A 20805-nucleotide genomic window follows, 5' to 3' on the forward strand; every position below is an offset into this window, starting at 1 on the left:
GTCTCCAGGTTCTGGTCGTAATGGCTACACCAAAGCGGTGGATGGGGAGGAGGGAGGAGGTGAGGATGAGGAAGAGGAGGAGGAGGGAGGAGAGGGGGACGGAGGAGGAGAAGGAGGAGGAGGAGAGGAGAGGGACGCAGAGTGGGATGAAGAGCTGGACGGAGAGGGTGAGGGAGGAGTGAGGATGACGAGAACTGACACGCTTCACTCGACCACAAGTTCAACGGGAACACAGAGGAAGAAAGGACAACATGCTAAGAAACAGGTGAGACAGAGAGACAACACGCTACGAAACAAGTGAGACAGACAACATGCTATGAAACAGGTGAGACACCACGCTAGGAAACAGGTGAGACAGACTACATGCTCTGAAACAGGTGAAACAGAGAGACAACATGCTACGAAACAGGTGAGACAGAGAGACAACATGCTATGAAACAGGTGAGACAGAGAGACAACATGCTATGAAACAGGTGAGACAGAGCGACAACACACTAAGAAACAGGTGAGACAGAGCGACAACATGCTACGAAACAGGTGAGACAGAGAGACAACATGCTAAGAAACAGGTGAGACAGAGAGACAACACACTAAGAAACAGGTGAGACAGACAACATGCTATGAAACAGGTGAGACAACACACTAAGAAACAGGTGAGACAGAGAGACAACACACTAAGAAACAGGTGAGACAGAGAGACAACACACTAAGAAACAGGTGAGACAGACTACATGCTCTGAAACAGGTGAAACAGAGAGACAGCATGCTACGAAACAGGTGAGACAGAGAGACAACACACTAAGAAACAGGTGAGACAGACAACATACTATGAAACAGGTGAGACAACACACTAAGAAACAGGTGAGACAGAGCGACAACACACTAAGAAACAGGTGAGACAGAGAGACAACATGCTACGAAACAGGTGAGACAGACAACATGCTAAGAAACAGGTGAGACAGAGAGACAACACGCTACGAAACAGGTGAGACAGACAACATGCTAAGAAACAGGTGAGACAGAGAGACAACATGCTATGAAACAGGTGAGACACCACGCTAGGAAACAGGTGAGACAGACTACATGCTCTGAAACAGGTGAAACAGAGAGACAACATGCTACGAAACAGGTGAGACAGAGAGACAACACACTAAGAAACAGGTGAGACAGAAATGTGACCTGCTGAGAAACGAATGGTAAAACACATTACTGTTTTTATTTTTACCAGAGAAAATGTTTTGTGGATGAGGAACTCCAATAAATCCAACAGACATCAGTACAGAATGCTAACATTAGCTTAAACTCCCTCACAGGGTGATGTTGTCCTGAAGGTAACATGTAACCCCACAATATAGTGTAGTTAGCAAATGATATGCTAACTCTTGGCCTTGGAATTAACGATCAGTTGCTACTTCTGGTAGCAAGCTAGTTAACATCATAACATTAGCAGGTTATGGTGCTGAATAGTGATGACGATGAAGTTAATTTTATTTATATAGCCCAATATCATAATTATTAACAGTGATAATCACAGTTGTGATGGTGATGTTGTCAGTGTTGATGATGATGATGATGTCTCTTATTCCTCAGGTCCAGGGCAGTAATCAGGTCCAGCGAGCTCCCAGAGCGTTATTCTGTCTAAAACTCAACAATCCAATCAGACGAGCTGCTCTCTCTATCGTGGAGTGGAAGTATCCTTTATTCTAACCAATCAGCTGTCAGCTTATACTAGTTTATTTACTCTTTTATTAGCTAAATGGGCAATTAAATGATTCATTAGATAAATTATTTACAAAAATGAGAAAATGCGTCGTTGACATTTAAACTCTTAAATGTACATCAAAGATATTGCAAAGTTGATAACTATAACTGTGTATCAGTGACCCGGGCCTGTATTCACCTCACCTGCAGACGGAATCAGGCTTCTAAAGCAGGTTGAAATTAGAGGCAGACCTTTATTTCTTATTCCCTATGTTCAATGTGTAATTGTATGGATGTATAATGAAGCATAATTGGTCATATTTTTGGACGACTCCTGTTTGCCCTGTTAAAGTTTGGATTGCACTGTTAACACAAGTCTACACAGTCTGTATCCATTTCAAATTAAAAGCACTCTAGCATTTCCATGGACAGAATCCCTTCATTTCTTGGCTTTTCTTGTGAAACATATTGAACAGCATGTAAACTTATCTGCAGGTCTGGTCAGATGCTGGTGTGTGTTGAATACCACCAACAACACCCAGACAAGTAGCCGGCTGAGACCAAAAGGATGTCCCCCAGCATCCCCTACGATGGCTTTTCCCTTTTAAAAGTAAACCTTATACATACATTTGAAAACGTGCTGACATTTTTTGTGACTGCATGAGATGACTAAATGTCAATTTAGTTGGACTTTCAGTAAATTGAGACCAGTAGTTACGATTCTAATAATCTGGATTAAACAGATTTCCGTGGTGAAAAAGTTGATAGTTTTTATAGTTTTGTCCCTCCTGAGCTTCCTTAACGTGTCTCTCAGACCGTTTGATATCTTCATTCTGTTAGCCATCTTTGCTAACTGTGTCGCTCTGGGAGTTTCTAAACCGTTTCCGGAGGACGACTCCAACTCCACGAACCATGACCTGGTGAGAACAACTACACCACTACACAGATAGGGAAGTTACTGAATGAAGAATTGTAATGAATGAATAAAGATGGTTGGAAAGAGTAGCTCAGAGAACAGAAGTTTGGGTTTGAGTGTGTTTGAGGTGAACGGACTCAGGTGGTGTTATCCTTTCAGCCTCAGGTTAGTGTGTTTATAATGTTAGACCACATGGTCTCACATCACAGTAATATCCTTAAATGTCACATCCAGCAGATTTTTTTTTCTTTTAATGGAGCTAGACAAGCAGTTTCCCCCCCCTGCTTCCAGCCTTAATGCAACATCTGGAAAACCACACAAGGTGCAACAACATATAAAAACAGGTACAAAATCAGGATATGAAAGAAGGTACAAACATTTATACAATACACAGGACAACTGTACAATGCACAACTACTTTTAGGAAGTAACAAAACCACAATTAATTTGTACAAACAAGTTTATTTTAAGGTACAAATATCCACCTTCTCATGTTAAATGGTAAATTTACTTTAAACCTTATTCCTAGTTAATAATTTACATTCATCTAAAATAAATGGTTCATAAGACACTTTAATCTAGGCAGATATAAGATATTTTTACATGTTTATACAGTATTTGTCAACAATTATAACCTCTTATACGAAGACATATTTTGTATTATTACAGCTATGCTTAACCATGTCACTCATTATCTGTTTATACAGCAGCTTCTACTTCTGTTTGTCCGATTCAGTTCCATTTAGAAACACTTTGATCTTCCTACAAGTACATCGTAGACAGTTATTTAGCAGATATCAAGTGTTTATAGCTATAATCGGGTCTTTTTTTGTCTGTTTGTTCCATTCATCGCTGTGAGCAGGAAGTTGCTCTATCGTATTCCTTCAGGATATTTGGTCAGCTGATGTGGAGCTAATGAAATACTCCTCACTGCTGCTCCTGTCCTGCTGCAAAGGTCAAAGGTCACAGCTAGATACAGTCAATGATTGACAGGTCTGTGATCAGATCTGATCAGCTGAGACTCTGTTGAGTTTCTGCTCTGATGGTTCAGCTCTCCCCCCTCTCTCTCTCTCTCTCTATGTCCTCTTTATGTCGATGTCTCTCTACCTTCAGTTACAGTTGGACTGTACACACTGTTCATGAAGTCATTTTATATTGAAGTGACGGGTGTGTGTGTGTGTGTGTGTGTTGTTCTTTGTTGCATTCTCACTTTTCACGGTCACATGATCACATGAAAGTAGACAACGACTGCAGATCAACGAGTGGAAGAAAAGAACAACAGCACCACTCCAGAATTATTTCTCTTAAACTTTTTAAAGATGCATTTTTCAGATTTTCATCACATCAAAGCCACATTTTTGATACTTTTCTTGATTAATTCTTTTAGTGAAGCTTGTGTTGTCACTCTATGGATAATTAGCCAATGTTAACATGCTACATTGCTACATGCTAACATTCTTGTTTAAATGCAGCCTCTGTTTAATGTGATGACCTCAGGCTAGCCCAAAACCTTTTGATGTCCAAGTCTGTCATAATGTGCAGGTGTGTTTCTCTTATTGACCAGAATGTGGACTTTTGTTTTTTATGCATTCATCTATAATGCAGTAAAAACCCCGACTGAGAATAAAGCCTGATTCAGAATATCCAAACAGAACCTGGTCTGTACGTGACCCGTATGAAACTCAGAATGGTGTCAGACTCAGTATAATAGTGGAATATTCAGTGTGAAGGTTGCTGGTTTGATTCCAAGTGTTTGCATGCAGCTAACAGAGATTTAGAGCTGTGTGGAGGACCAGATGAGAGACGGCAGAGTGTCTGTGTGTTTGCTGCTGAGCAGCCATAGTTGTGAGGACCTGTTTGAACTTCATTAGAGGTGGAGACATTATGTCTTCTTCGACGGCTGTCAGTCGTCATGGTGAAGGTGAGAGTTAACAGCTCAGAAACGTATTAAGTCAATGAGAGTCCTCCCAAGTACAGAAAGACAAACATGTTTGGGTGTGTGTTTGTGGAGCAGGGATGATGAGAGATTGGTAATCCTCTGAAATGCTCAAATTCACGTCTACGAGGTCACACAACACACACACACACACACACACACACACACTAGCTTTCTGTTTTACTGTGTGAAACCTCGTAAATGTCCTCCAGCATGCAGAGAGCTTTACGGGTTCAGGTCACATCTTCTGTCCACACTGTGGGACAGTTCGGTCCCTCGTCCCGACTGAAGCGGTCTCCTGTGTGGATTATCCAGATGAACGCGGACTCTGTGTCTGACAGAGACGTCTCTGCTGAATGTGTTTCAGATCTGAGAGCAGCACGAAGTCTGACACAGAGAACTATCTGGCTGGACAGATATGAGACACCGCCTGTCTTTTTAAGATGTTTGACCAAATCTCATCAGCTGATTGATTTTTACATAAATGCATCATGAACAATGATGAAAAAAGATTTTTTCTGCAGCTCAGCAGCGCAGTAAAGACTGCTGGTCAACACAGTATCAAGGTATCGAGGTTCAATCAAAACATTATTTATACCCCACAGAGAAGCTGCTCTGTTATCTGCTGGTCTAGCAGCCCTGTAGTCTGGTAGTCCAGCAGCTCTGTAGTCTGCTGGTCCAGCAGCTCTGTAGTCTGGTGGTCCAGCAGCTCTGTGGCCTGCTGGTCTAGCAGCTTCGTGGTCTGGTGGTCCAGCAGCTCTCTAGTCTGCTGGTCTAGCAGCTCTGTGGTCTGCTTGTCCAGCACCTCCATGGTCTGGTGGTCCAGCAGCTCTCTGGTCTGGTGGTCCAGCAGCCCTGTAGTCTGGTGGTCCAGCAGCTCTGTAGTCTGCTGGTCTAGCAGCTCTCTGGTCTGGTGGTCCAGCAGCTCTCTGGTCTGGTGGTCCAGCAGCTCTGTAGTCTGCTGGTCTAGCAGCTCCGGGGTCCGGTGGTCCAGCAGCTCTGTGGTCTGGTGGTCCAGCAGCTCTCTGGTCTGGTGGTCCAGCAGCTCTGTAGTCTGCTGGTCTAGCAGCTCTGTAGTCTGGTAGTCCAGCAGCTCTGTAGTCTGCTGGTCTAGCAGCTTCGTGGTCTGCTGGTCTAGCAGCTCCATGGTCTGGTGGTCCAGCAGCTCTGTAGTCTGCTGGTCTAGCAGCTCTCTGGTCTGGTGGTCCAGCAGCACTCTGGTCTGTTGGTCCAGCAGCTCTGTAGTCTGCTGGTCTAGCAGCTCCGTGGTCTGGTGGTCCAGCAGCTCTGTGGTCTGGTGGTCCAGCAGCTCTCTGGTCTGGTGGTCCAGCAGCAGATTCTTTTGTCTCTGTGTCAGGAGGCAGCAGGTGAACACACTATGTCTGTTGAGATCGTGTTGAACGCTGAGATGAAGTCAAAGAACATTCTGATTCTGTAGCTGCTGTTATTTTACTGTTATTAAGACTGAGTGGAGGACTGTGGATCTGTTGGTTCTGAATGTAAACTGAATGAAATTAATGTTAACCAGGCTGGCAGGTTTGATGTAGAACCAGGTTCTCAAAGCACTTCAGAATGGGGACGTGGGCCGCAGGGTGGGAGATGTAGGATGCTGTTGGATGGAGGCTGTCTTGAAGCAGGCGGGAACACTCACCTGTGACAGTGATATGTTAAAATGTCAGTAATAACATCAACTTACTGGTTGACACATGTTCTCAGTACATGATCAGGGACGTTATCAGAGCAGCTTAACTCACATTCACTCTCAGCAGGATTCTTCTCTGTGGATGCCGACAGTGGTCGGTCCTCTGGAGCTGGGCAGAGTAGACCTTTCACAGAGGGTGGGAGCTCCTGCCTCTGTAGCCTGTGGTGGTCTGGATTGCCTGTGACGTGTCTTTGGTGTTGAGGTCTCTCTCCAGTCTCTGCTGATGTCTCCACTTTGCCTCCGGCTGCCAGCTTTCAGTCTCGGTCTGGCGGTGTTGCATGTTTCGTTATCACCTGTCTGAAAAGCAGCTATATTGGCTCTAGATATGACCCTCACCTCTGTATTCATCCAGACTTTCTGGTTTGGTCTAATTCGCCAACAAATTCCATCCTCATCCAGGGCTCTGTTAACAACAACAGAAAGGACAGATCCTGTGTACATCAAGTGCTCAGAGTTTTACCAGTGGTAAAGCTAAAAATAGAAAGTTTGTCCTAAGGGTAGAGCAAGAGGAAAGCTCATTGAATCATTAAACTCTAAAGGATTCATCTCCTGGAGAGCAGGAACACACACAGAGACTTTCATTTAAATCTGATCGGTCGTTGTTGAGATATGTTGCTCATCTTGTTTTTCAGTAGTCTGTTCTTACCCTTACAAACACGTAGATATACAGGAACATGTTCTCTCTGTGTTTCAGGAACAAGTGGAGTACGTCTTCCTCATCATCTTCACTGTGGAGACCTTCCTGAAAATCTTGGCCTACGGTCTGGTGATGCACCCCAGCTCCTACATCCGCAATGGCTGGAACCTGCTTGACTTCGTCATCGTCATCGTTGGGTGAGAAAACACAAGATCTGATGGATGTGTCGGTTCTCGGCTTAGCTTTCCAGATGTTGGCTTTGTTTTGAGACATTGGTTCTTTCTTTAGATTCTGGATCTCTAATTGGTTCCCAGTTCCCTCTTTAGATCATAGTTATCTCGATAATCCCAGATTGTTTTGTTATATCATGGTTCTTTCTTTAGATCCTGATTCTCTCTTTGGATCCTGATCCCTCTTTACATCTCCATTCTCCCTTTAGAACCTGGATCTCTCTTTTGATTCCAGTTACCTCTTTAGATCCCGGTTGATTTGTTATATCCTGGATCTTTCTTTAGCCCGTGATCTCCTTTCTTTTTGTTCGCATTTATGTTGTTTGAAATGCTGTAAAGCCTCTTCAGTTCCTGGTTCCATCTTTAGATCCAGTTTCTCTATTTAGACTCTGGCTCTCTCTTTAGATTCAAGTTCTCTCTTCTGGTTCTCTTTTAGACAGTGGTTCCTTCTTTAATTCCTGGTCCTCTCTTTATATTCTGGACTCGGGTTCTCTGTTCTTGTCCTCTGTTGCTCTCTGTGTGAGTCTCTCTGTGAAGTTGAAGCGGTATTTAAAGAGTTGTAGCAGTAAATCGGATCTGACTTCAGTAAACTCTGCAGCTTCCTGTCTTGTGGTCAGTGGAGGAACAAACCCTCCAGCGACGCCACAATTTATCTCATTTTAGTGTTTTTGTGTTGAGTGTATGTGACAGCTGACTGTGATCACTGTACGCTGTAACTAAATATACACATCCACCCTCCTACAATAAACCTCAGCTGTCACCACATAAACAGAGTCACCGCAGTGAAACGGGGAATTTAACCTGCCACTCTGGTGTGACGAAGCCTTGCCGCAGGGCTGCTGCAGCTCCGGTTCTGAGGTGAGATGAGTTGCTTCTCCTCAGCTGACTGAAGAACAGGACGTTGCAGTCTGTGGATGAACTCCTGAAAAAACCCAGAAACACGTCCTTATGTTCTGTCAATGAAATGCCAACAACCATTGAAGGGACTAGTTTGGAAATTAGCTTCAGATGTTCAGAACATAAGACAGTTTCTTCTTTATTTATCAAATATTGACACTACAAATCGTTTTTGTATTAGCAGTATGTTAGACACCAACATAAATGTCATCCTCAGAAAAGAAACAAAGTAAATAAAATCAGGTAGCGTCACCATAAATAATGAAAACGTCTTTGGTGAATGAGTCATTATTTGCTGCATTTTGCTATGAAGACGTTATGTTGTGCTGTTATTTTTCACAGCATGTAGTGTATGGAAGAAATACTAGATCTTTTACTTTAAAGTAAAAGTACTAATACCACTAAGTCCTGAATTCAAAATGTGACTTTAGTGAAAGTTTTATATATATATAAAAATATTTTATTATATTATTGGATTATCATTATTGATGCATTAACATGTTCATCACTTGATGTTGCAGCTGTTGAAGGTGGAGCTCATTTAAGTACAAGTACCTCAAAAAGTCAAATATCTCCAGAAAGTGTTGACAGAAGCAAACAAGCAGCAGCAGGAATGAGTGGAAGTGAGACGTTTGACTCAAATATCCTCAAATATAAAACAGGAACATCAGAAGTTTTTAATTCAGCCTGTAATAAGCCAACAGCAGCGGGGTCAGAGTCACCTGCTGAGGCCACGCGGAGTCCTGCAGGTCCTGAGCTTTGTCCTCCATGTTGGTTTATGTCCTCGCTGCAGGACGCTGACGTGACTCGGGACGACCTTGGGGCGATGATGATGATGATGAAGCCTGTTGTCGTGGTGACGCTGCCTGAGGACACTTCCATTTTAGAGTCAGTTGATGCACAGAGAGGCTGCTATATGTGGGACACTGAGGGTTTTCTTTTAGGAGTTTAGTATTTTGACTCGACACAGCTGAAAAAAATACTCGCACGCACTTGATTTCTATTCTAAATAACCAGAATAATCGTTTAAAGCTATGCTAGAGGCTCTGTAGGGCTGCACGTAGACAAAATGGTGCTTTGAGATAAATGATACTTGTGCTAATGCTAATGCTAAATTTCATAACAGTCCATCCAATAGCATGGCTCATTAATAGCTGCTAGCATGGCTGCTCAAAATATTTATTAAAACTCTGGAGATATTTGTTTTTACTGCAGCACTTAAGCAGCTCGGCTGATTTTCTCGCAGCTGCTTCTGGTGACTGTGCCGTCTTCATACTCTCAGATTTGAGCTTGGCCTTCCATACAGTTGTTCACAATAGATTTTTTCTTTGGCTGGTAAATACGTTGGATTGGCAATTGGACTCTGGTCATTTTGTCCAGTGGTTGTCCAGTGCTATACCTCGGGGTGAGATGTCCAGTCACAGTGACCATCAGAGCAAGAGAGAAAGCTTTGTCATGAAAGTAAAACTCATACATACATCTTAAGACTCGAACAGCTTTACATACAGGTTTCGGCTGCTTGTAGGACATACGTAGATATCATTGATGCATTCACAACATCACATCTGTGTGAGCAGGTTTTCTTATCCCTGATATCAGTGAAAAACAAGACAAAGACTGAAGTCAGACCTACAGGTTCTGCTCTCTTTGAACGCTTCCTGCACCAATGTCACCGTCTTTTGTACACTTTTAAAGTAAATCTACACAGCAACAGCTACACAGCCTTAAATTGCTGACTTCCATGTTAATGTTGTCCCTCAGGGGTCAACACTGGGACCACTCCTCAGTCTACGTCCTCTTAGTCCTTTTAGGACAAAAGATTCACAACCACAATTTATTTCCACCGTTATGCAGATGATACCATGCTGTACATCCCTGTCCATCATCTTTTATCTCTGTCTTCATGTTCAGAGAATGAAAGTTTTTAAACATTTCTTTACCTTCGAACTGCAGCTTAATTTCTGTGAACTTAATCTTCAACAGTTGTCTTCTTCTTCTTCTGCCTTTGTTGTTGTCTGTGCAGGTTATTCAGCGTCGTCTTGGAGACAATGACTCATAAGTCTGGTGAGCAGGCGACCACTCATCATGTGCCGGGGAAACCTGGAGGTCTGGATGTCAAAGCTCTCAGAGCCTTCAGAGTCCTGAGGCCCCTCAGACTGGTTTCTGGAGTCCCCAGTGAGTTTACTGAGCTGGTGTGTGTGTGTGTATCCTGTATTGTGGTACATGTGTAAAGCTTTGTGTGTCTGTCAGGTCTGCAGATTGTGCTGAACTCCATCATGAAGGCGATGGTTCCTCTGCTCCACATTGCTCTGCTGGTCCTCTTTGTCATCATCATCTATGCCATCATTGGTCTGGAGCTCTTCATAGGACGCATGCACAAGACCTGCTACTACACTGGAGCAGGTACACACACACATACACACACACTCCTCCTACTCTGCTTCTACAATATATTAATGTGCTGATAATGAAGACTTTGTAAAAACAGAGGGTGAGGGTTAAGGTTAGGGTTGGAGCTGCAGATCAGTTGACATTCAAGCATTAAATCTTTCGATCATTTTCCAGATAATTTCGTGGAGGACGACCCGGTGCCGTGTGCGTTCGCCGGTCACGGCCGTCAGTGTGTCATTAACGGCTCAGAGTGTCGGGGGAGGTGGGACGGTCCCAACGGAGGAATCACCAACTTCGACAACTTCTTCTTTGCCATGTTGACCGTGTTCCAGTGCATCACGATGGAGGGATGGACCGACGTCCTCTACTGGGTAAAGGGCGTCTTTGACCAGCGGTTGTTCTTTATGTCCTCATGAAAGAACAGATTGTCCCGTCTCACTCTTTGTACTCGTTTGTAATCAAGACCAGTAATATCTTCTGTTGTGTGTGCAGATGAATGATGCCATCGGGTTCGAGCTGCCCTGGGTTTATTTTGTTAGTCTGGTGATTTTTGGATCTTTCTTCGTTCTCAACCTGGTTCTGGGTGTCCTCAGCGGGTTCGTCGTCTCTCGCATCATAAAAAACTCACTTTCCCACAAAGACAAGTTGTTTCTTCCTTTAAACTTGCAGTGAGCTGATGTCGTTCCACCGGTCCGTTGAGACTCTGTTGTGTTTTAAATGTTGTGTGAACGTTGCAGAGAGTTCAGTAAGGAGAGGGAGAAGGCGAAGGCTCGCGGAGATTTCCAGAAGCTGAGGGAGAAGCAGCAGATGGAGGAGGATCTGTGTGGATACATGGACTGGATCACTCAGGCCGAGGACATGGACGAGCTGGACGAGGACGGAAACCCACGTAAGACAGAGACACTTTGTGTGTGTGTGAGACTCATGTCAATTTATTCAGAGTTCATTAAAACATCAGTCGGTGACAACAAGCTAATGGACGTCAATTAATGAAGCCAATTAAAATTAATTAGTCAATCAGTGAAATCAGTGAGGCAGAAACTCCAAACACCTAACTGAGTACATTCACTCCTGGACCTTTACTGCATGGAGCTGACAATACTGCTGACACCTTGTCTACATGACACTGAGAATACACATGGTTGTATTGGTACTTTTACTGAAGTAAAGAATCAGAACAGAATATCAGATAAACTTGTCAGTGGCTGAAACGTAACATGGTGCTGAATTGCTTAATACTTCAGCGTGTAAATAAAGAAATGTTCTGTTTGTCTGTGTGTGTGTGTGTGTGTGTGTGTGTGTCAGGTCCGTCTCTGGGCGATCTGTCAGATAAGAAGAGAGGGAAGTTCGGATGGTTCAGTCACTCCAACGAAACCCACGGTGAAGCTTTGTTCTTTATTCTCATAAATAACAACTTTTCACTTAACGTGTGTGTGTGTGTGTGTGTGTATGGGTGTGTATCTCTCTTTGTGCATGTGAGTGTGTGTGGGTGTGTATCTCTCTTTGTGCATGTGAGTGTGTGTGGGTGTGTATCTCTCTTTGTGCATGTGAGTGTGTGTGAGTGACTGTGAGTGTGTGTGTGTGTGTGGGTGTGTATCTCTCTTTGTGCATGTGAGTGTGTGTGAGTGTGTGTGTGTGTGTATCTCTCTTTGTGCATGTGAGTGTGTGTGTGTGTGTGTGTGATTGTGCACTTCTCTTCCAGTCTAAATGTAGACAGACTTGACTCTGTCCCTGTTAAATATCTGGGTCTCTGTCTGTCCTCATATGTTGACCCCGTTTCTAATCACAAGGTTTTTCTGTCTGTGTGTCACTTCAGCATCAAGTTAACTATAGATCATAACCAGAGTCTGATCAATTATCAATACATGTGAAGGTCTGGTGTCAATAAAGGAATAAAGGATATAAACAATTAAAGTTTATCTTAAATGTTATATACGTACCTTTTGTACACACAGTGTATAAATAGCATAGTGTGACAGTATATGAGTATTTACATGTGATACTGTGTGTCAGTCCAATAACAGAAAATGACATGATGATGAAAGTGAGGTGTCAGTGATGATGAAGAACAGTGACCTGATAACCTGGATGCTGGATGTTGTATTTGCAGCTTCAGAGGAAGGAGCTTTGTGTGTTTCTGTCCTCTGTTTGACTGAACATGTAAAAACGGATTCAAACGCTGTTTTTTACAAACAACATGAAGAAGAAGACGTGATGTTTTTCAGCCCCGAGTCGTGTCTGCAGAGCTTCTTCTCACGGTGCACAGCTCCAGCGAGCGGCAGGAACAAACAGGTCACATGACTCGTTAAATCCTGTGATCGGGCATAAGAACAGACGAGTGCATGTTGGACATGTTGGACAGTCAGAGGACTGTCTGGACACACAAAGTCCTCATAACACACCGCACGGACTAAAACAACTAATAACTGATGTTAGATAAAGTGGTGACTTTCCATCTGTGTGTGTGTCTGACAGCGAGCCTTCCTGCCAGTGAAACAGCCTCCGAAAACACCGTGAACATCGACGAGGAACACACCAACTGCTGCCAGGCCTGCTGGTAACACACACACACACACATACACACACACACACATACAGACACACATACAGAAACACACAGACACACACATGCAAACACACACACAGACACACAGAGAGACACACACACACACATACACACACACAGACAGAAACACACACATACACACACACACACACACACACACACAGACACACACACACACAGACACACAAACACACACATGCACACACAGTTTAAATACTTTATTTGAATCCTAAAGTGACACTACATGTGTACAGATGTGTACAGATAGAAGTGTACAGATGGACGTATACAGATGTGTATAGATAGATGTATACAGATGTGCACAGATAGATGTATACAGATGTGTTCAGATAGATGTATACAGTTGTGTACAGATAGATGTATACAGATGTGTACAGATGTGCACAGATAGATGTATAAAGATGTATACAGATGTGTGCAGATAGATGTATATAGATGTATACAGATGTATACGGTTGTGTACAGATAGTATATAGATGTGCACAGATAGATGTATACAGATGTATACAGATGTCCACAGATAGATGTATATAGATGTATACAGATGTGTACAGATAGATGTATATAGATGTATACAGATGTATACGGTTGTGTACAGATAGATGTATACAGATGTGCACAGATAGATGTATACAGATGTGTACAGTTGTGTACAGATAGATGTATACAGATGTGCACAGATAGATGTATATAGATGTATACAGATGTGTACAGTTGTGTACAGATAGATGTATACAGATGTGCACAGATAGATGTATATAGATGTGTACAGATCGATGTATATAGATGTGTACAGATAGATGTATACAGATGTGCACAGATAGATGTATACAGATGTGTACAGTTGTGTACAGATAGATGTATACAGATGTGCACAGATAGATGTATATAGATGTATATAGATGTGTACAGTTGTGTACAGATAGATGTATACAGATGTGCACAGATAGATGTATATAGATGTGTACAGATCGATGTATATAGATGTATACAGATGTGTACAGATAGATGTATACAGATGTGCACAGATAGATGTATATAGATGTGTACAGATCGATGTATATAGATGTATACAGATGTGTACAGATAGATGTATATAGATGTGCACAGATAGATGTATACAGATGTGTACAGATCGATGTATATAGATGTATACAGATGTGTACAGATAGATGTATATAGATGTATACAGATGTGTACAGTTGTGTACAGATAGATGTATACAGATGTGCACAGATAGATGTATACAGATGTGCACAGATAGATGTATATAGATGTATATAGATGTGTACAGATGTATACAGATGTATACAGTTGTGTACAGATGTTTAGCTCCCCTACCTGAGAGGGTTTTGAACTTGAGTCTCCTTTCAGCTCACGGATGATGAAGATCAGCTGCTGGTGAGTTCACTGACTGTCAGACATTCAGGAGAGAAACCTTTTACTCCTCACACTCTTCACTTCAATGGCTGACTCTTCTCTCTCTCAGTCGGACGCTGCGTCGGTGGAATCGAGTCTGTCGCAGGAACTGTCGCACCGCCGTCAAATCTGTGACGTTCTATTGGCTGGTTCTGCTGCTCGTCTTCCTCAACACCTCCCTCAGTGCCTCAGAGCACTACAACCAACCAAACTGGCTAACACAAGTCCAAGGTAGCAATACACACACACACACACTTACTTTAGTAAAAGTAATAATACCACAGCGTACAAATACTCTGTTACAGTACTGCATTCAAAAATTTACTGAAGTAAAAGTACAAAAGAAAAAGTAGGAGAAGAAAAGGAAGAAGAAGGAGAAAGTACTCATTATGCATCTGTTTGTTGGTTAGAGTTTGCATCAGTAATCTGAATTTGCAAAGTAACTAAGTTTGTCCATTACATGTAGTGCAGTAGAAGCATGAAGTAGCCAGTAAATCCTTAGTAAATTACAGTATTCTATTATATAAATTAAGTATCTCAAATTTGCTTTTAATGACAGCCTTTGAGTAAATGTACAGTTACTTTTCACCACTGTACTGTACAAACATCATCAACTAACTGTGATTCCAGGAGGAAACACAAGAAGACAGTTTACAGGTCATGTGTATCTCATACTGTATACATGGACATGATGGGACAGTTTGTGTGATGGTGTGATAATTATTGATTACATTTATTAATTAACACGCTGTGCATCACATGATCAAATGTTTTCTGAATTCAACCTTTCACATCAGAGTTCATTCATTTCAGAATGAACTGATCTCAGTGTGAACAGACTGAGGACGTGAATGTCTCTCTGTCTCTCTGTCTCTGCAGACATCGCCAACAAGGTGCTGCTGTCTCTGTTCACGGTGGAGATGCTGCTGAAGATGTACAGTCTGGGATTGGCTCATTACTTCGTGGCGTTCTTCAATCGCTTCGACTGTTTCGTGGTGTGCGGCGGCATCATGGAGACCATCCTGGTGGAGCTGGAGATCATGCCTCCTCTGGGGATCTCGGTGCTGCGCTGCGTCCGCCTGCTGAGGATCTTCAAGGTCACACGGTGAGAAAACGCACCTGAAGCAGGTGTTCACACACGCACCTCGTTACTGAGTCACCGGCTCTGATGTCACTCTCTGTCTGCTCAGCCATTGGACGGCTCTGTCCAATCTGGTGGCATCCCTGCTGAACTCCATGAAGTCCATCGCCTCCCTGCTGCTCCTCCTGTTCCTCTTCCTCATCATCTTCGCTCTGCTCGGCATGCAGCTGTTCGGAGGGAAGTTCAACTTCGACGAGACGCAGACCAAACGCAGCACCTTCGACGCATTCCCGCAGGCGCTGCTCACCTGCTTCCAGGTAAGCAGCTGCAGCTCAGAACCTCATCGGTTAGTGTGGAGCTGCTGGCAGCATCTTTCCTTCTCGCCGGGCCTCCTCCAGCGCAGCCACATAACACTAATGAGTTTCTCTGAAGGCGTTTTGGACACATTGAGTCCCATCAAAACAACGCTGGTTAAATTTTACAGAAGCCAGAGCTGTTTCAAACACGACTGTGGAGCAGAAACGTGTCGCCGCGTGCTCGATGTGCTCAACATGACATGACCTGCAGGTGGTTTCTGCGATGCATTTAAACGTGTATTACCTTTCCTCTGAGGGTCGGACGTTTAAAGGGGATGATGGTAACTGATGGATGATCAATGACCCGGCTGATCAGTGACGGTGTTGACTGTGTGTGCAGATCTTGACGGGTGAAGACTGGAACGTGGTGATGTATGATGGCATCATGGCGTACGGAGGCCCCGTGTTTCCAGGGATGATCGTCTGTGTTTACTTCGTCATCCTCTTCATCTGCGGTAACTGTATCCTTCACCTGCAGCCTGAGAACACCTGTGTCACCTGGAGCACTGCTGTCAGTGGTAGAGGAAGTACTCTGATGCTTTACTTAAGCATAAGTACTGATACCACACTGCTTCACTACAAGTAAAATCCTGCATTCAAAATCCCACTGAAGTAAAAGTATATCAGCAAAATGTACTTTAAGTGTCAAAAGTAATAGTGGTCATTAATATTGATGCGGCAATATGTAAGTATATGTATATGTGTTTATATAAACATATACATGTACATACATACCAACATACATACATATGTTAGCTAGTTTAGTCCAATGGTCCCAACCTCGGGGTCGGGCCCCTCCAAAGGACCACCAGGTCAATCTGAAGGGTCGTCAGATGATTAATGGGAAAGAAGAAGAAACAAAGTTCTGATACAAAAATAATTCTTTGGACACATTGTTGTGAAATATTTAATAATTTGGCCTCTTTGAATTTAAATTAAACTATGTTTAGAAAAAAAATGTCAACAACTACCAAGTCAGACACATCTGACAAATGACCCAAACTAGATTCCTTCTCGAAAAGGAAACTGGTGTCACCTTGATCAGTGTGTTTGATTGATGTACAGTCTTCATCAGAAGGAAACTGGTACCTAAAGCTCACATAAATGTAGCGCAGCAGAAGTACACAGTAGCATAAAATGGTACTTAAGCACAGTACTTAGATGGATCAGATCAGAATCAGATTTATGGGCTGTCAGTATGTGAACACAAAGAATGTGACTCTGGTTCTGTGTTGCGTTCAATGTCTCACAGAACAATTTACAGGAAGATAAAAGAAACCACTTTAAAGAAGAACGACGAGGCCGAACAAAGAACCGCGGTGACGAAATACATGTTTCTGTAAGAGCAACAAACGTCTTCATCAGGACATCAGGTGGATCCATGAGGACAGTCCACCAATCAGTCATGCGGCTTATTGATCACAAATGTGTCCCAAGAAAAGCTTCAGTGATCAGTTTTAATTCATTTGAAGACATTAATGAGCAAACAAGCTGAAGCTGAAGTCAAACCTTTCAACTCGTATTTGTGTGTCCGGAACACAGTCTGATGGTTGTTGCGTGTCCTTAGCGTGTGTCAGACATCCTGCTGAACGTCTTCTTGGCCATTGCTGTGGACAACTTGGCAGGAGGAGACGGAGAAGACAAGCAGAAAGAGTGAGTGATGGAGGGAGGACAGAGGGGCAGAAAATAAGAGGAGGAAAGATGTAGTCAAAAGAAAAAAAGGACAGGGTGGTGTGTGACTTTCGGTCTACTTCCTGTTTCTCAAGGAAGAAGACGGAGGGAGCAGAGGAGGAGGAGGAGGAGGAGGAGGCCGAAGAAGTCAAGGTGAACATGGGCGTCTGACTTAAATGTTGGATCTTAATTGTGAGTCCATCAGTCTCACTGTTTGTCTCTGCAGGTGGACATCGATGAAGACACCGAGTATGAGGAGGAAGAGGAGCTTCCTGAAGGAGAAGACGGTCAGTTCTGACGAGTCGAGTTAATTTGTAATTATAAGACGTGAAGACAAGACAGACACATGATGATAATCAATCGACAGATTATTTTCAGTCAGTTTTTATCTCTTTTCTCTCCTCCTCTCCTCCTGCTGTCCTTCTTCTCTCCTCCTCTCCTCCTGTCAGATGGAGGAGTCCAGTTAAAGATGGCCGACCTGGCTCCTCCTAAAGAGAAAGTTCTTCCCATCCCAGAAGGCAGTGCATTCTTCTGCCTCAGCAAGACAAACCCGTGAGTGTGACTCCAGCTGCTCGTTGTGTTATTGTTAGCGTTAGCATTAGCAGATGTAGTTCCTCTGTTGTTTCTCTGCTGAGAATCTGTGAAAACATGAAACTTGTTCATGAATGGGGATCTCCTGCAGATCAGAGCCAGAAGCTCCCAGTGTTGTGTTGTCTCAGTAAACCTGGTCTGGTCCTGGACTTTCTCTGACAGTCTGAACATATTTAAGCTACATGATGCCTCCACCTTCTGTGTGACAGCTGCTTTTCTCTCCACCCTCCGACACTGTCATCACAAACTGCTTTCACTCAGGAACCAACTTGTACTCTAACCTTCTAAGACATGCGCTGACACGTATCTGTGGCCACTTTTAGGGAGGTGTACTGTACATACACCTGTCCGCAGGTGTGTATTCACTGTCTACCTGTGTACGTTCACCACCACACCTCTGATCTTCCAACAAAGCAGGTCAGGTCTTGAACCGGGTCCTTGTCTCGGTTACTGGGAGTGAACATCTTTAACAGTCTCTCTCTGTCTGTCTGTCTCCAGAATCCGAGTGGCCTGTCACACTCTGATCCACCATCACATCTTCACCAACCTCATCCTCGTCTTCATCATCCTCAGCAGCTGCTCATTGGCTGCTGAGGATCCAATCAGAGCCCACTCCTTCAGGAACAACGTGAGTCTCAAAACTACAGCCAAAATCATCATTTATCAAATCAACATGTAGTTGCAGTCTGCTAGCTGGAACATGCTAACATGCCTGTCGTGGGATCACATGACTGTTTTTTCTTGTTTTAAATGAAAACTCTTGATTTGATTGGTTCCTGGTGTGAAGAAAATTCACTAATAACAAAATTTAAAATTAAATGTACCTAATAAAAAGCTAGCATTGTAGCTAAGCTAACAAGGGAAGGAAGACAAAACAGAGGTGACAGAAGTTTTGGGGTTTGTGGAAGAATCAGAGCTGCACGTGGTTCAGTGAGGTCATCGTCTGTAATGATGATGTCATCAACACACCTCTGTGGTTTGAGCTGGGGGCGGAGCTTCAGCAGATTACACAGCAGAAGTGGGTCAGTGACCAACCGAGTTAAAGAGAAACACAGAGAGAGAGAAAATCACCAGTTTACTGTCTGAAACGTTTTATGTCAGAAAAACGTAGTTTTAACATCCAGAGAACGTTCATAAACGTTCCCACAACCAAAAATATTCTAGCTGGGTGTTCCCATAAGGAAGGCGAGTCCCCACAACATGGGTTATACATGGCCACACACACACACACACACACACACACACACACTCGCTTTGCAGCAGCTGTCCTCATGCAAGAAGTAGCAATTAGCAGCAGCTGAGGAAAGAAATGACTTCTAACTTTAACACACACAATGTATTTAAACACACACACACACACACTTTGAAACTTTGACATGGCAGGTGTAGGAAGCGGTAGTGATGTGTGTACTTACTTGTGTATTTCCATGTGTTTGTGTAGATTCTGGGCTATGCAGACTACGCCTTCACCTCCATCTTCACTGTGGAGATTCTGTTAAAGGTAAAATTCACCTTCAGGATGAGATTACTCGGTCAGATTTGTTCTTTCTCTTCTTCTGTTGATTTAATGCTGACTTCATCTCTCTGTGTCAGATGACGGTCCACGGAGCGTTCCTCCACCAGGGGTCGTTCTGCAGGAACTGGTTTAACTTGTTGGATCTGCTGGTCGTCAGCGTCTCACTGGTCTCCTTCTTCCTTCAGTCAGTATCGAAATTTGATTCATTTTTCAACATGTTAGACACATAGAAGCAGCTGATTGGCCAAGAGGTGGAGGCAGGAATATCTTTAGTTTTGAAATATTGCTCATCTGATTTAGGTGCTGATTGTGGGATTATATGTATTATATGTTCTAAAATGTGGGGAAAAACAGACTAAACCTTTCAAAAGAACCAAAGTAAATTTAGCAAACAACAAAACAGGAAACACCTCAGCTCCACCTGCTGCTGTTTGCAGGTTCAGTAACTCTTGAGGAGCTTCTGCTGAAACACGAAGCTTATTATTAAGCAGCCATGCTAGTCACATGATGCAAAATCACTAGCGAACATTAGACGGCATGCAAGTCACACGAACCAAAATCACTAGCGAACATTAGCAGCCATGCTAGTCACACGAGCCAGAATTACTAGCCAACATTAGCAGCCATGCTAGTCACACGAACCAAAATCACTAGCGAACATTAGCAACCATGCTAGTCACACGAGCCAGAATTACTAGCCAACATTAGCAACCATGCTACTCACACGAACCAAAATCACTAGCGAACATTAGCAGCCATGCTAGTCACACAAGCCAGAATCTCTAGCCAACATTAGCAGCCATGCTAGTCACACAAACCAAAATCACTAGCCAACATTAGCAGCCATGGTACTCACACGAGAACATTATGACTAGCAAACATCAGCAGCCATGCCAGTCACAGGTGAACAATGTTATTAGCTAACATTAGCAGCCATGCTAGTCACACGAGCCAGAATCTCTAGCCAACATTAGCAGCCATGCTACTCACATGAGAACATTATGACTAGCAAACATCAGCAGCCATGCCAGTCACAGGTGAACAATGTCACTAGCTAACATTAGCAGCCATGCTAGTCACACGGTAACAATGTCACTAGCTAACATTAGCAGCCATGCTAGTCACAGGGGGGCAATATCACTAGCTAACATTAGCAGCCATGCTAGTCACACGG

At 43.3% G+C, this 20805-nt stretch overlaps 1 protein-coding gene across 1 annotated transcript in view; it reads left to right on the forward strand.

Moving 5' to 3' along the window:
- The window catches only part of cacna1fb (calcium channel, voltage-dependent, L type, alpha 1F subunit), a 36699-nt gene that overhangs the window by 3081 nt on the left and 12813 nt on the right, over positions 1-20805 (forward strand). Inside the window, exons 2-24 of the mRNA XM_041944968.1 lie at positions 9-265; positions 1591-1691; positions 2516-2621; positions 6950-7089; positions 10043-10194; positions 10270-10422; positions 10585-10781; positions 10903-11006; positions 11148-11299; positions 11716-11790; positions 12886-12967; positions 14372-14398; positions 14487-14647; positions 15296-15521; positions 15607-15814; positions 16194-16314; positions 17431-17506; positions 17620-17677; positions 17751-17811; positions 17974-18076; positions 18614-18743; positions 19557-19616; positions 19709-19815. Coding sequence (XP_041800902.1) covers positions 9-265; positions 1591-1691; positions 2516-2621; positions 6950-7089; positions 10043-10194; positions 10270-10422; positions 10585-10781; positions 10903-11006; positions 11148-11299; positions 11716-11790; positions 12886-12967; positions 14372-14398; positions 14487-14647; positions 15296-15521; positions 15607-15814; positions 16194-16314; positions 17431-17506; positions 17620-17677; positions 17751-17811; positions 17974-18076; positions 18614-18743; positions 19557-19616; positions 19709-19815 — 2857 coding nt within the window. The remainder of the gene's footprint in view (positions 1-8; positions 266-1590; positions 1692-2515; positions 2622-6949; positions 7090-10042; positions 10195-10269; positions 10423-10584; positions 10782-10902; positions 11007-11147; positions 11300-11715; positions 11791-12885; positions 12968-14371; positions 14399-14486; positions 14648-15295; positions 15522-15606; positions 15815-16193; positions 16315-17430; positions 17507-17619; positions 17678-17750; positions 17812-17973; positions 18077-18613; positions 18744-19556; positions 19617-19708; positions 19816-20805) is intronic.

The sequence above is a fragment of the Chelmon rostratus genome, chromosome 10, assembly GCF_017976325.1.
Source record: "Chelmon rostratus isolate fCheRos1 chromosome 10, fCheRos1.pri, whole genome shotgun sequence".
NCBI classification, from domain to species: Eukaryota; Metazoa; Chordata; class Actinopteri; order Chaetodontiformes; family Chaetodontidae; genus Chelmon; species Chelmon rostratus.